The sequence below is a fragment of the Mustela lutreola genome, chromosome 8, assembly GCF_030435805.1.
Source record: "Mustela lutreola isolate mMusLut2 chromosome 8, mMusLut2.pri, whole genome shotgun sequence".
Taxonomy (NCBI): Eukaryota; Metazoa; Chordata; class Mammalia; order Carnivora; family Mustelidae; genus Mustela; species Mustela lutreola.
Window position 1 is genome coordinate 57,274,312 of NC_081297.1, and position 15,781 is coordinate 57,290,092.

Genomic DNA, 15,781 nt, shown 5'->3' on the forward strand with positions numbered 1-15,781 from the left:
TAGGAATGGGAATTAAATCCTTTGTTCTCTGTGCCCTAGGGCCTCAGTATTACCTTTAACACAGAGTAAGTGTACTGTTGTTTTTGAATTAATACATGAATGAGGATGAAGGGAGAAAGTTTTGTACCCACATTCTTGGAGTGCAGTGGCTGGCTCATTCTCCGCCAGGGGTCAGCCTGGTCCAGCCTTTACATCCTGCCTAATGTGTGAGAAGAGATGTTTCTATTCCCCTTAATTCTAGGAGCAAAGGCATGGCGGACAGATTTCCTTCAGAAAAGTCCTGCTCTGTCAATACTTTGCATCTTGGTAGTAATGAGAGAAAAGTTCCTGGGTTCTGTTTCTATAGTTTTTCTCCTTAGGTTCCATCCTAGATGCGAGAGCTAAAGCAATCACTGCATATTCCTCACACTGTCAGTTAGACACACCTCTATTACTTTATTCCTGTTCAGGAAATAGCTTCTTGCTTGTCATCTCTTTTGTTATTTCACTTTTGCACACTGACCATCCACCCGATAAACTCACCTTCAGTGTTCAGATGATTTACCTACCTCGTTGCTAATATACAATAATTAATTCCCTTTTAAAAAAGATTTTATTTATTTTTTTGACAGAGAGAGTCACAGCAAGAGAGGGAACACAAACAGGGTGAGTAGGAGAGGGAGAAGTAGGCTTCCTGCTGAGCGGGCTGGAGCCCAATTCAGGGCTCAATCCCAGGACCCTGGGATCACAGCCTGAGCCGAAGGCAGCCGCTTAACCACTGAGCCACCCAGTCGCCCCACGAGTAATTAATTCTTAACATTTCCATGCATAATCATTAAGAAGTGATAGAGTTTCACTTGATAGAAAAAAGGGGAAAAGAGATTTAAGGTAGGGGTGCCTGGGTGGCTCAGTCATTAAGTGTCTACCTTCAGCCCGGGTCATAATCCTGGGGTCCTGGGATCAAGCTCCACATGGGGCTCCCTGCTTGGTGGGAGGCCTGCTTCTCTCTCTGCCTGCCTCTCCCCCTGTTTGTGTTCCCTCTCTCGCTGTGTGTCTCTGCTAAATAAATAAATAAAATCTTTAAAAAAAAAAAAAAGACATTCAAGGTATAGGGAACAGCTTCTGCTAAAGCACTGGGTAATGAAATAGAATGAAGTTTTGAGGAGTGACAAGAAGCACAAAATTGTCAGGGCCTCATCATGGGGAGATATGCTGAATTATGTTAAATTCAGTTAAAGCTGAATTATGAAGAGTCACATATTCACAGTAAGAATGTCTTTCAGGCATTCAGGAACAGTTGAAGGGCCACAGGGAGATGACAAATTACAAGTACTTTTTTTTTTTTAAGATTTTATTTATTTATTTGACAGAGATTACAAGTAGACAGAGAGGCAGGCAGAAAGAGGGAGAGAGAGAGAGAGGGAAGCAGGCTCCCTGCTGAGGAGAGAGCCCGATGCGGGACTCGATCCCAGGACCCTGAGATGATGACCTGAGCCGAAGGCAGCAGGCTAACCCACTGAGCCACCCAGGCGCCCCTACAAGTACTTCTATTAAAGATTTTATTTGAGGGGCACCTGGGTGGCTCAGTGGGTTGAGCCGCTGCCTCCGGCTCAGGTCATGATCCCAGAGTTCTGGGATCGAGTCCCGCATCGGGCTCTCTGCTCAGCAGGGAGCCTGCTTCCTTCTCTCTCTCTCTGCCTGCCTCTCTGCCTACATGTAATCTCTCTCTGTCAAATAAATAAATAAAATCTTTAAATTAAAAAAAAAAGAGATTTTATTTGAGAGAGAGCATGCACACGCATGAGTAGGGGGAAGGGCAAAGGAAGAGGGAAAAACAGACTCCACAAGATCATGACCTGAGCTAAAGTCAGGTGCTTAACCAACTGAGCCACCCAGGCACCTCTGCAGGCACTTTTATAAAGATAAAACTGGCAGCAACATGGAGAATGAATTGAGGGAATGAGACCAGAAACAGGGTCAAATGGGGGCACCCATTAACTGCTCAGTTGGTTAAGCAACTGCTTCACCTCAGGTCATGATCCTGGTAGTCCCGGAATCAATTAGTGCATTGGGCTCCCAGCTCCATGGGGAGTCTGCTTCTCCCTCTGACCTTCTCCCCTCTCATGTTCTCTCTCACTCTCTCTCTCTCAAATAAATAAAACCTTAAAAAAAAAAAAAAAAAAGAGGGTGGCTGGGTGGCTCAGTGGGCTAAGCCACTGCCTTTGGCTCAAGTCATGATCTCAGGGTCCTGGGATCAAGTCCCACATCAGGCTCTCTGCTTGGTGGGAAGCCTGCTTCCCCTTCTCTCTCTCTGTCTGCTTGTGATCTCTCTTTATCTCTCTCTCTCTGTCAAATAATAAAATATTGGGAAAAAAAAAAAAAAGAAACAGTCAATGGGGTCTAAAGCCACTAGAATCCTCAGGTGAGAGATGGTGTTGGTTAAGCCACGTAAGAGGTAGAATGGGTCGAGTTTTGGTGACTGGTTAGGTGGGAGTGAGAGGATAGGGGAAGGAGTCAAAGCTGATTCATAGGTTTCTGATTTAATGGGAGAATACAAAAGGAAAATCATGTTTGAATGGGGGAAGATAGTTCTTTCTGTTTTTTCGTGGGTTTTTAAGAAAGATTTTATTTATTGGGGCTCAGTCATTAAGTGTCTGCCTTCAGCTCAGGTCATGATCCCAGAGCATGGGGCTCCCTGCTCTCTGGGAAGCCTGCATCTCCCTCTACCACTTCCCCTGCTTTTATTCCATATCTCTCTCTCTTTCTCTCTCTCTCTGTCAAATAAACAAAATCTTTAAAGAAAAAAAATATTTTGTTTATTTATTCGTGACAGAATGAGGGGGGGTGGGGAGAGCCAGAGGGAGAGGGAAAAGCAGACTTCCTGATGAGCAGGGAGCCCAATGTGGGGCTCCATACCAGGACCCCAAGATCATGACCTGAGCTGAAGGCAGATGCCCAGCCAACTGAGCCACCCAGACATCCCTCATTCTGTTTCAGGCAGGCTGTATTTGAGGTGTCTACAGGACACCCACATGAAAATGTTCTGTAAATATGTGGATATAAATTTTGAGGGAGAGTGGAATAGATGAAGTCATCTAAGGAGAGGCTGTCAACTAGAATAAGAAGGGTATAAACCGATGGTGCAATGCTAGTGAAAACCAGTATCTTAGATAACACATATACTGTTAAGTAAGAACTTAAAACAGGTTCTAACCATAATGAGCATTGATTTGTCTGGCATGGAGTTATATATGACTCCCTAGGAAGAAAAGGGAAGAAGGAGGCAAGAACAGGATGTGTCAGTCTGTTTTCACCTTATTTCATAGATTAGGCCATTTTTAACATGTGGGGGTCCTCATCTGACCCACATGCTAATTGGAGCTCTTAGCTATAGACACGAGAGGGATGAGGCACTCAGATGTTGGTGATTGTTCTGGACTTTGCCAGGAGTCAGCAGTCAGCAAAGCATAACCAGAGAAAAAGAGAGAAGGGGGGCCCTCAGGAGCTAGCCAAAGGGGCTGCTAGGCTGGCTTGTGCTATGCTGGGGCCTTTGTCCTATGAAACTGTCCACACAATGGAGCTGGGTTACATGCTGATGTGACATTCTGAATATGGGTTAGGATAGAGATTCCATGTGGGGGATGCAGAGACAGATGCTCACCCAGCCCCTCAGGACCACATCTCAATTCAATTCACCCTACATTGTAATTGCCACAGAGGATGTTCAAGACTTGATAACCATAAATTATGTGTATATCTGATTAATTCATGAATTACTTCATTTACATTTGAAGGCAGCTAACTTAACACATGTTTATTGCCTGGGTATATCTCATTTGATCCTCATAAAATCCTATAAGATCAGCAAGTTAGATACTTCTATTGAACTCAGACCTAGGTTATGCTCTAAGTCTTGATCATACAGGCTGGCTGTGGTTTGGCTTTAGAGAGGTAGTAAGCTGGTGGATAACATCAGAGGTGGTGGTAATCACATGGGACCCACTGTGGAGAAATGAGACAAGACAAATAGCTCTGCCTGAAGATTCCCTGAGATTTATAGATGTACTTACTCCCTAATATTATAGATTATGCTTCCTATGGCACCTCCCAGAGACTGAGAAATGGAGCCTTCTTTATTGAAGAGGGTACAGTAAATTTAGGATACCTAGCCCCAGGAGTATAAAGAGTTTGGAAGGCTGATTGTTAGTAATCAAGAGATAACTCAGTCTAGTTAGTGTAGAGATAGATGAGACTCCAGGATGCTCACTTCTACAAGCAGTTAATACTTAAAATAAGTTTGTAACTACTCCAAGTTTGTTGTTTTACAAATCCTTTTCCTCCACATCCATAGTTCTTAGTAGGAAAAAAAAAAATCAAAAACATGTGTATGCCTACTCAATGGCAGAAGAAAGAAAGGGAGAGAATCTAGAATTTAAAATTTTGGCAACCCCTGGAAAGGACCCCAAATATAACAAAGTAGAGTGATAGCAACAAAAAAAAAAAAAAAAAAAAAAAAGAAGAAAAGAAAAGAAAAAGAAAGTGACCAAGCCAACCAGAAGAGATGACAAGGATGGGTTGGGATGTGTCCTGGGTAATCCTAAAAGTGTTCAACCCCAGGAATCCCCTGCAGTCCCAGGAAATTCCTCAGAGGAACTTTCCTTTGCAGATTCTAGTGGCCCAGTTGCCAATTCAGCATTGGTACCTTCTCACTGGCTTGCTCTGTTTCTGGTGAGGAATGGAAATATCCTTACCTTGCCTTCCCTGGAATCCTCATTGTCTTCCAGATCCTTGCTTTAGCTTTCCTCTTCACTTCTCTGGCTCCTGAAACCCAGTTGTATAAAGATGATTAGGAAGTGTAAGGATGAGTCCTACTTTCACTGTGAGCACTTCTGGTAGATAGAAGCCATTATAAGCTCATGCCCCTCCCATGGTGAGTCTGGGTTGGAGGGCTAAAGAGGAAGAAAGAGATGGGTAAGAGAGGGAATGCACAAGGTTGGGGAGACTGAATGTTTAGGTGTGAGTATGATAGTCTAAGGCTTCATTGGGGAGAGCACTGACTGGGTAGAGGTGGCAGTTTGAGGGATGAGCTTCCTCTCTATTGGCTGAAGGAAGAACACGAAATGTTCTCTAGTCACAGGAGTGGAGCTCTCCCCTGTCTGGCTACCTCCTTCTTCAGAGAAAGCACCTGAGACACTTGCTCCTCATCCCAGCTCCACTCACCTAGACCTAGAAAAGCAGTCTCCAAACCAGAGCAGGATACTCAACAGAGACTCTGAACCAGATTGGCGAAATGGTGTTCTAGAAGATGAGATTCCTGCAGAAAGGAGAAACCACCATCTTTTTCTATAGACTCCTTCCTTCTCCTATTGAAACTGAGACTTTTCCTCTTCTCTGCTGTTAAATCCCAGTAAAAGCAAATGGAGGCTTATTCACTGACTACTCCTTTATTCTGTCCTGCAGTCTTTCTCCCATCCTCTCATGACAGGTGCTTCGTGGGGGGGGGGGGGGGTGGACAGTAGGTGCAGGATGAAGAGGCTGGAGAGTTTATTGAGGGGGGGGGACAGAAAGAGGAAGAGGAGGAGAGAGGTGGGAGACCAGTGAGGAAAAGAGTGAAGCAGACACTGCCAGCCCACACAGCCAGCCTGATCTTGCCGACCCCTCCCCGCCCTCTCCCCCAGGACCTATAGTGCCAACGGTTTGGGAGAGACCTGCTGGCTAAAGGCCTAGGCACCCTGGTCTTTGTAGGGGTTGTTTTTAGGGCCAGTGCCCCAGTGGGAGCTCTGTGCCAGGCACCTTCCCTCAACTCTTGCCTGAAGAGCTGATGGTGGTGAGTCTGGCACAGATTTTTGATGAGGTCAGTGGGGCCCAGACAAATCCTGCCCTCACTCTGGCACTGCACTGTGCCCACTGGCTTGACTCCCTCCAGGAGGTGTCCTATATCCTTGCCAAGAGCACAGCAGCCATCCTGGCCTAGGTCTTCTTCTACCTAGCACTGCCCCAGGTGGCTACAGCACAGTTAGTCATCCAGGTAGGCAGCAGCCCCTCTTCCTGAGTAGGGTGACACTAGGTAGGTAATGAAAGCAGGTGGCTGATAGGACTTCAAGAAATGAACAAAAGAGGAGGGCCCCCTGCTCTCTGCATCCTCTCATTCAGCTACCTTCAGTATGATGCAAATAGGTCAATGAGTTAGGCTCAGCCACTCAAGAATTTGGGTAACTTGTTGCAGATCCTTTGCTTACAGCTGCTTGGTAGATAGGTGGTGGGGTCTGGGAGGCTGCTGGGAGCAGGAGGGTAGTTTGTGTCCTCCCACTCTGGTCCTAGCACCTCTGGTCTCATCTAGGTGAGCAGGAAGAGTCATAGGCCAATCTCTGGGCGTGAAGTGTTTGTCCCTATCCAGCAGGTACTCACCACGTTTGCTGTGGCTCACTATAGTGCCTGGAAGCAGGTGAGCCAGCCAGCCCAGCAGTGGGTTGCTCAGTGACTACTAGAGAACCGGCATTGGTAAGAACCCAACCCATACCAAGCAGGGCCTTGGGGAAGCCTGGGTTCCACTCCTCAAGGGAGACACAGCTACCCCCCACGCCCCCCCATTTGCCTTTTTTTTTTTTTTTAAAGATTTTATTTATATATTTGACGGACAGAAATCACAAGTAGGCAGAGAGGCAGAGAGAGAGGGGCTGGGAAGCAGGCTCCCTATTGAGCAGAGAGCCTGACTCGGGCCTCAATCCCAGGACCCTGAGATCATGACCCAAGCCGAAGGCAGAGGCTTTAACCCACTGAGCCACCCAGGCGCCCTCCCCATCCGCCTTTAAAGAGGCTAGGCTAGGGGTGCCTGGCTGGCTCAGTAAGTTAAGTGGCTGCCTTCATCTCAGGTCATGATCCCAGGATTCTGGGACTGAGCCTATGTGGGGGTTCCCTGCTCAGCGGGGTGTCCTCTTCTCCTTCTCCCTCTGTGTGTATGTAGTTTCTCTCTCTCTCTTTCACTCAAATAAATCATTCTTTAAGGGTGCCTGGGTGGTTCAGTCAATTAATCATCTGCCTTTGGCTTGGGTCATGATCCCAGAGTCCTTGACATGGAGCCCCACATCAGGCTCCCTGCTCAGCAGGGAGTCTGCTTCTCCCTCTCCCTCTGATCCTGAACCCTCACTAATTAACTAACTAACTAACTAACTAACCAAATCTTAAAAAAAATAAAATCAAGAGTCTAGGGTAATGGAAAATAATAGTTATTCTAGTTTAATGTAAATCTGTGCAAAAACTCAAGTGAGCTTTTGAGAGCTTATATTGAATTTGGAAGTTTGTCATTCAGCTAAGTGGCCAATGCGAAAGGAAATGGGCCAGGATTCAGTTTTCCATGAGATTCTAGTCAATATTTGGTGAGGAATAAAGAGAAGAGATTTGGGTGTCTGTCTGGTTCAGTCAGTGTAGCATATAATTCTTGATCTTAGGGACATGAGTTTGAGCCCCATGTTGGGCATAGAGATTACTTAAAAAAAAAAAAAAAGTTTAAAAAAAGTTGATAGCTTCAAATAAGGAAATCTAATAATTTTATTTGATGTAAACAAGGGGACTGAATTAGATGCACTTTGCTCTTCTGTTCCTTACTACAAGAGGTTATAGAATTGGTGGTTAGGGATAAGCTTTTGCTTTTAATAAAACCCTAATCAAATGGCTCCTATTTATTTTATTAAGTGCTTTATTCTGTACCAAACAGTATGTTAAGACTTTACCTACATTATGTTATTTGATCCAGAAGAAACTGAGGCTTGGAGAGCTTATGTTAATTTATTCAACAAAGATTTATTTGTTTTCTACTGTGTGTTAAGCTTTGGGTTTGCAGTGGTGAACAAGTCAGACACATCCCTGCCCTTCTGGAATTTATATTTAGTAGGGATAACCTCAGCCAGTTGTTTTTGTTTGTTTGTTTGTTTCTGTTGTTTGTTAAGGATTTCAAGGGCTTGAACTATTCCTTTGTTTATGACATCCCCTCCTCATTGGCCTATATATGGCTTCCCCTAATTTTTAAAACTATTATTTATTTATTTACCAGGGAGAGAAAAAGCGCCAGTGTGAGCTTGGGTGGGGAGGGGCAGAGGGAACTGGAAGCGAGAATTCCAAGCAGACTCCACGCAGAGTGTGGAGGCTGACATGGGGCTTGATCCCAGCACCCTGAGATCACGACCTGAGCCAAAAATCAGAGTGGATGTTTAACCAACGGAGCCACCCAGGCACCCCTAATTTATTTTTTTAAGTAACAAACTAAGCATCGTTTTATTAAGTAATCTCTGCACCCCATGGAGGGCTTGAACTCACAACCCAAAGATCAAGAGCTGGGTGTGCCACCGACTAAGCCACGTAGGCACCCCAATTAAACCAACCATGTAACAGAAAAACTAGAGCCTTGAGAATCACAGAAATCAATAAATATTCCACTCCATCCCCTTGCTCCCCCTGCCTGAGGTAAACACCATCCTGAATCCCATTTCATCATTCTTTATTTACTTTTTTGTGTAGTTTCATCTTATCTGTATGTGTTCTGAAAAGCATATTTTTATTTTAGATTCTTTTAAGATTTTTTTTTAAGTAATCTCTACACCCAACATGGAACTAGAACTCACAACCCTGAGACTAAGAGTCACGTGCACTACCATCTAAGCCAGCTAGGCACCCCGATTTTTTTCATTTTATTTTATTTTATAAAAAGTTTATCATGCCATGTATAATCTTCTGGGACTCTTTTTTTACTTGATATTTTATTGCTAAAGCTCCTCCCTGTTAATGCGTATCATTGTGGTGGTTCACTTTGTATTTTATTTTTTTAAGTAGGCTCCACATCTAACATGGAACCCAGCACAGGGCATGAACTCACAATCCTGAGAGGAGACCTAAGCTGACATCAAAAGTCAGATGCTTAACTGACTGAGCCACCCAGGTGCCCCAGGTTCTCTCATTCTGACTGCCAAATAATTTTCCATAGTGTGAACAGTGCTGCTCTCAACATTCTTGTATATGTCTCCTGGTGTAGGTATAGAGAATTTTCTTGGTTAAGCATCTGACCAGGCATGGAGCCTGCTTAGGATTCTCTCTCTCCCTCTACCCCTTTCCCTCCCCTCTCTGTCTCCTAAGAAAGAAAGAGAGAGAGAGAAATAAGAAAGAAAGGGGGAGGGAGGGAGGGAGGAAGGAAAGAGAGAGACAGAGAAAGAAAAACAGGAAGTAAGGAAGGGAGAGAGGGAAGGAATGAAAGAAGAAAGAAAGAAAGAAAGAAGGGGAAAGAAAGGAAGGAAGGAAGAAAGGAAGGAAAGAAGGAAGAAGTTAGTTTCCCTTGGATATATAAATGAGAAGTGAAATTCCTGGGTCAGAAACTATGTTTGTTCGTCTTTATAATATGGTGCTATATACTGCGTTCCAAAGTAATAATCCCAATTTATACTCCCACTATCAGTCTTTTTTTTTTTTTTTTATTTGACAGACAGAGATCACAAGTAGGCAGAGAGGCAGCAGAGAGAGAGGGGAGGGGTAAACAGGCTCCCTGCTGAGCAGAGAGCCTGATGCTGGCCTGGATCCCAGGACCCTGGGATCATGACCTGAGCTGAAGGCAGAGGCTTTAACCCACTGAGCCACCCAGGCGCCCCTCCCACTATCAGTCTTAACTACTTCTGTCACTTTGTATTCTCATCCACATCTGAACCAAGGTATCTGTTGCCAGAGTCTCTGTTCTTACTACCATGACATACTACTTTCTGTCCTGTCCCAGGCTCCTTTCCCCAGAAGCAGCATGAAACTTGTATCTCCTCGGGGGCCAACAGAGGTGACTGGAAACTGGGAGCATCTCTGGGTGAGATGCAACAAGGGTCCCAGGGCCTGAAGTGAGGATATTGGTGGGCCATCTAAAACCCAAGAGATTCCAAGGATCTCTAATGGATTGTTCCTCTTTCATGAAATTGGGGGCTCCAGTCTCCTTGGGTGCCCTCTGACCTGTTCTCAGAAACTTCCTACATGTGGGTGGATGAGATGGGCTCTCTGCCTTTGCTATAACTGTTCCTATCCATTCCCAAGCTGGATATTGGAGGATGAGAGGAGAAGAAGCCCGAATCTGTGTTCTTCCTCTCTCTCCACAGATATATTGGATGGGTCCAATGCTGGGAACCAATATTGCAGACCTCTTCTTTAAATTTTTGTTCTCCTCCAGTGCTTCGTGGGAAACACTTGTGGCATGTATGACTTTCCATGGGGTAGAGATGGTAGAGCCTTCCAGTGTATCCCATTCTGCCTTCTCTACTACTGCAGAGCCCCCCACTAGGTCCCCCATCAAGCCTGGACACAACTGAACCTCTTTCCCCATGCTCTTCTACCCCATTTTGTCCTCTTCTTGCTTGTCTAGACACTCCCATCCCCAGACTCTTCCTTAGAGATCAAGATTTAAGGCCCCAGGGTCCTGATTAGGACCATATTAGGAAGCATTAGACCCTTGCATTGCTCCATAGCCATGACTCAGTTTCTTTCTTTTGAGTACTTCCTGCTAGGACTTTGTGAGTTAGGAAAGATGAAGGATAAGCTGATTCTGAAATTTAACTACTAAGCCCTTTTCTCCTCCCCAGTCCCCAAGCCCACTCCCACCCTATCCATAGAAGATAGATTCTTCCTCTTATCTTTGTGGTTTACAAGGCCAGGCTGAGGGCTTGGAAAGGGAGGTGCTGGCATGGATTGGGGGTAGGGAACCTGGGTTTGGAGAAAAACAGACACAGCAGAACTATTCTGTCCCAGAGCTGCAGGGTCCACAGATTCCAGACCAAACCAACCAATGGGGAAAGGCCCTCTAATCCCAGAGAACTAAAGAATTCTCTTCAGTTATCCAACTTCCCTGCTGGACCCCACTCCTGACCCCCACCCCCACCCTTACCCGTGGCCGACTCAGAGGAGACTGAAGGCCCCTAGGAGCACAGTCTCATACCCTGTGAAGTGAACTCACTTTGACTGATCTTCCAAGGAGAACTGAGGAATGTTCTAATATAGATGTCAATCAGGACCATGAACCCCAACTTTGACACAAAGAGAGAAACGGACTTCGATGGTCCCCCTGTTCTTGATCCTTTTCTCTCAGAGTCTCTCTAGCCCTGGCTCTACCCCTACCCTAACACCCACCCACAGCTCTGCTCATCTCCCTTGGAAGAGGGAGGGGAAAATCCAGCAGCTTTATCAGATGTGTAAAAGTGGGTCCAGCCCTCTGCAGCTCTGAAGGGGTTAAGAGGCTGGACCAGCCACTTCAGCCTGCCCCTCCCAGGGATTAAGAGTCCTCTATAAAGGGGACTGTCCACCCAGATCAGGCCAGGGGGGTATCAGGGACCCAGGCATTGTGCCCATCCCCCCTGCCATGTGGGAACTAAGGTCAGCCTCCTTCTGGAGGGCCATATTTGCTGAGTTCTTTGCCACCCTCTTCTATGTCTTTTTTGGACTGGGGGCCTCACTACGTTGGACCCCCGGACCCCTGCATGTCCTGCAGGTGGCTCTGGCCTTTGGCCTGGCCCTGGCTACGCTGGTGCAGGCTGTGGGCCACATCAGCGGAGCCCATGTCAATCCTGCAGTCACTTTCGCCTTCCTTGTGGGTTCCCAGATGTCTCTGCTCCGGGCCTTCTGCTATATGGCAGCCCAACTCCTGGGAGCCGTGGCTGGGGCCGCCGTGCTGTACAGTGTCACCCCGCCTGCCGTCCGAGGAAACCTAGCCCTTAATACGGTAATGGTCAGCTAAGTGGGGCTGGACGAACCTGGTACCCTGACTCCCTGCCTGGCGGAGGCCAATCAGTTCCTCAGGGGTCTGGGACGTTGTGGGGATGGGGGGTGGGGGGGGAGTGTATGCTCACATGCACACACATGTGTGTCAAGTGTAGTTTGGAGGAGTAAGGAAGGCATAAAGGCCTGGACTGACTCAAGAGACCCAAGTTCTGGTTTCAGCTTTCCTTCCAACTCCTTGCAGGTTCTTGAGGAGAATTATTTTACCTGACAGGGCCTCAGTTTCCTCATCTGCCTGAGTGGGTACAATTCTTTCTACCATGTAGGAGTATTATTGGGAGAAATAAGAAGCAAATACAATTACTATGAAGGGGGTTGTATCATCCTCCCTCTCCAGGGAAATGATGCCATACATTGGGACAACCCTAATGAGTTGCCTCCTTTCTTCTTCTTCTGCCCAGTTGCACCCTGGGGTGAGTGTGGGCCAGGCCACCACGGTGGAGATCTTCCTGACGCTCCAGTTTGTGCTCTGCATCTTTGCTACATACGACGAGAGGCGCAATGGCCGCCTGGGATCTGTAGCCCTGGCTGTTGGCTTCTCCCTCACCCTGGGACACCTCTTTGGGGTAAGCAGGAGAGGAGAGAAGCTTCTTGTTTAAGGACTCTATGGCCCTTAGACCTTTCCCAACTTTTTAACGTTTTTTTCTGCCCAGCTCATGGTCAAACATGAACATAGTCCTCCTCACTCTGTTTTGGTCGGCACAGAGGAGTTGACCCTGTTCTAATCCTCTTTTTTGTAATCTCTATATCTGGTCCTTCTTGACCCCAAGGTGGAGTGTATGCTTCAAGGGTAGATGTGGGCTTTGTCTAGGAATCCATAGTACCTTTACTCCATTATGGAACGCCCACCCTCAGTTCATCCTTCCCTTCTTACTGCTGGCTGGGGCAAGGTGCCAGCCCTTGGGGTCATGTGGGTTGTGGGGAGAGAAGCTGGGGTGAAGTAGTGGAAAGTGTCTCAGTTATGACTGTGTCTTTTGCAGATCTATTATACTGGTGCAGGCATGAACCCTGCCCGCTCCTTTGCTCCTGCCATTCTCACCAGAAACTTCACCAACCACTGGGTGAGTGAGGGGAGAGGGCCAAGATCCCAAAGCCCTCCTTTATGGGTGTGGGCTGCAGGCTCCATGTTTGGTTCCCGCTTTCCATCTGGATATGTTAACTGCTTTACTAGCACTCAGCTAAAGGGGCTGTCGCAGAATCTGGCATGCCTCTGTGAGCACAATTCATTAATTTGCTAGAAAGAGAAGCTCTTGCTCATGTTGTTCCTTCACTGGTTCGTTGGTCAGGGATTTCTTACTAAGTATCCACAGGATTCTAAAACTAGCTCTATGAGGATAGACAACTGAACAGGCAGTCAAAACCTGCTCCTCTCAGGGCTCAGGATATGTATGCGTACAGATGGGCCTGCACCTCAGCCCAGTTCTAGCACATTACTGGCCCGGTGTGTGACCATGGTAAATGACGCTGTCATTCTTTGTCCCAGTTTCCTTACCATAAAACGGGGGTGAGGAGAAGTAAGTGTGAACATTGTATGTGTGAAATATTTAGCACAGAACCTGGTCTGGACTAAGACCTCAATAAAAATGGGCTATGTCTATGTTATTTAGTCATATGCCAGCCAAGCATACAGAAATAATTAAAAATTTTTTTCAAAGCTGTATCCCCATTTTCACGGCAGCATTATTCACAGAAGCCAAAAGGTAGAAGCAACCCACGTGTCCCTCACAAGTGAGTGGATAAACAAAAGGTAGTCTCCACATGCACCGGAATAGTATTCAGCCTTACAAAGAAGGAAGTCCTGTCAAAGGCTCAACATGGGATGGACCTTGAGGACATTATGCTATATGAAATACACCGTCACCAAATGGCAAATACTGTATAACTCCACTTATGTGAAGTGTCTAGAGTAGTCGAATTCACTGAAACAAAGTACAAGGGTACTTGATGGGGGTTCAGGAGAAAGGGCAATGGGGAGCTGTTGTTTAATGGGTACAGAGATTCAGATTGACCAGAAGAAGGAGTTCTGGAGGTTTGTTGTGCATCAATATGATATACTTAACATACATCTGTACTGTACACTTAGCATAGGTTAAGGTGGTAAATTTTATGTCATGTGTTTTACCACAATCAAACCCTTTTTCCCCCCAAAGCAATCTATAAACTAGTGAAAACTGGTAACAAAAAATAGAATATATATGGGGGATAAAGGACTAATTTGGTGAGTCAGAAAAGAAATGGTAAGTTTTAAGGTACAAGCAGTAGAGCAATTTAGAATTTAAAAACAAACACTGGTTGTATTTGCCAAGTACAGATGTTTGTTTTCTTCTCCCTTTTCCTACAGGTATACTGGGTGGGCCCAATCATTGGAGGGGGACTAGGCAGTCTCCTCTACGACTTTCTCCTCTTTCCCCGGCTCAAGAGTGTTTCTGAGAGACTGTCTATTCTCAAGGGCGCCAGGCCCAGTGACTCCAATGGACAACCAGAGGGCACTGGGGAACCTGTTGAACTGAAGACCCAGGCCCTGTGAAAACTCCAGTTGGCTAGAGGGATTAGGAAGCTTCTGGGTTTACTCAGAGGGGCTAAGCCAACCCCTGGACGACTGGGGGAGGGACATATACTTCTTTATTTTTTAATTTATGTGTGTTTTTTTTCCCCCCTTTTGCTGTGTGAAATCTTTCAAGTTGCATTCATGAGCTGGTTTGTGCAAACTTCCCTTCCTCCCCATCCCACCTCTCTTCGCCGCTGTGTGTATGATTGTGCGTATGAATGGTATGAATGTGAGTGAATGTGGCTGTGTCTGAGTTTTGGGGCACAGCAGGAGAGGTAGGGAAGGGAAAAAAGGTATCACCCTATACCTTACTCTCCCAACCCACTGTGGTGAGCACAGAGAACCAAGACCTTTCAGCTTCTGGCCTTCACCCTGCTGCCAGTCAAGTTTATTATGGCCCTAGGTTTATGCGGGAGCAGGGAAGCAGGGGATACTCTCACAGGAGGCAGATGGAGACATGGCATTGCAAGGGTTGGGAGAAGGGGTTGAGGGCAGGGAGAAAGAAAATGGAGGCATGAGCCCCATACCAGGTTGCAATTGTACAAAAAAAATTGGGAGAAGTTAATGGAAGAGTGTAGCCAACTTGGGGATGCTTGCCCCAGGGACTTGGGTGGGGAAGTAGCTCTGAGAAAAGTGGCAGGTGGGATTTGAACTGTTGGGTAAAGCCACATAAACTTGTCTACATCCACCAGCTGGGTTTTGTGTTCATTCTGGTATGACGGATCTCTTTCGCAGGCCCTGGGCCAGTGAGCTCCCAATCTAAACAAGGGGTAGGGTGAGCCTAGAACCTAGAAAATTTAAATAGTTTAGCAGTTCTACCAGACTTACCCAGAGGTGCCTCCAGGCAACTGGTACTTAAGCCAAAGGAGAGCTCCCTAAGGTCAAAACAGGAAATCTGGTGCCCAGAGCAAATGCATAGGTAGGGGTGGGGGGCCGTAGGAGGGAGAGGCTTTGATCCTGAGTTTTAATTTCGTTAGACCGGATCAGAAACACTCTTCAAATGGTGTCTTTCTGCTTTTACCCCTAGTTTTATAGTCTTCTTTATTTTCCTTTTTTGTGTGCGTCTTCTCACTTTTCTCTCGTGTGTCCTTTCAGCAAATCTCTTAAACCTCTCTTCATATCCCCAAAATTGACTCCTTCTATTCAAATGCTTAATGATTCAGATTATTATTCGTCTGAACCCTATCTTCTTTTGTCATCAGCAAAATACACTCATCTCAGCAGAGTCCAGAGGAGATCCTCAACTTACCAATGAATATTTATTGTTGTTCTCTTCCTTTTAGGAGCCCGCTCGCTTCGCAAGCTTTAAAACTATATCTCTAGCTTGGAAGACCACTCTAGCCTGTAGCTCAACTCTCCACTTCCTCCCAAATAAAGCCTAATTTTTCTAACTAACCAGTGAGACTTTGGAATAATCCACTTGACTAGGCGGGGGGTGAATGTTTGCAAATTTACCTCTAATCGGGC

General features: G+C 46.1%; 1 protein-coding gene across 1 annotated transcript; it reads left to right on the plus strand.

Annotated features, from left to right (window-relative positions):
- The first annotated feature begins 11,350 nt into the window (after positions 1 to 11,350).
- On the plus strand, positions 11,351 to 15,686 carry MIP (major intrinsic protein of lens fiber). Its single transcript, XM_059184934.1, has 4 exons — positions 11,351 to 11,710; positions 12,168 to 12,332; positions 12,747 to 12,827; positions 14,108 to 15,686. The coding sequence occupies exons 1-4, from the start codon at positions 11,351 to 11,353 to the stop codon at positions 14,291 to 14,293; spliced, it is 792 nt and encodes a 263-aa protein (XP_059040917.1). The 3' UTR covers positions 14,294 to 15,686.
- Positions 15,687 to 15,781: the final 95 nt, after the last annotated feature.

Excerpts from the sequence above, each read along its gene's own strand:
- MIP (XM_059184934.1), top strand. The coding sequence starts at position 11,351 with ATGTGGGAACTAAGGTCAGCCTCCTTCTGGAGGGCCATATTTGCTGAG. Across the intron at positions 12,333-12,746 it reads CCCTGGGACACCTCTTTGGG|ATCTATTATACTGGTGCAGG; the intron begins GTAAGCAGGAGA and ends TGTCTTTTGCAG. Across the intron at positions 12,828-14,107 it reads GAAACTTCACCAACCACTGG|GTATACTGGGTGGGCCCAAT; the intron begins GTGAGTGAGGGG and ends CTTTTCCTACAG.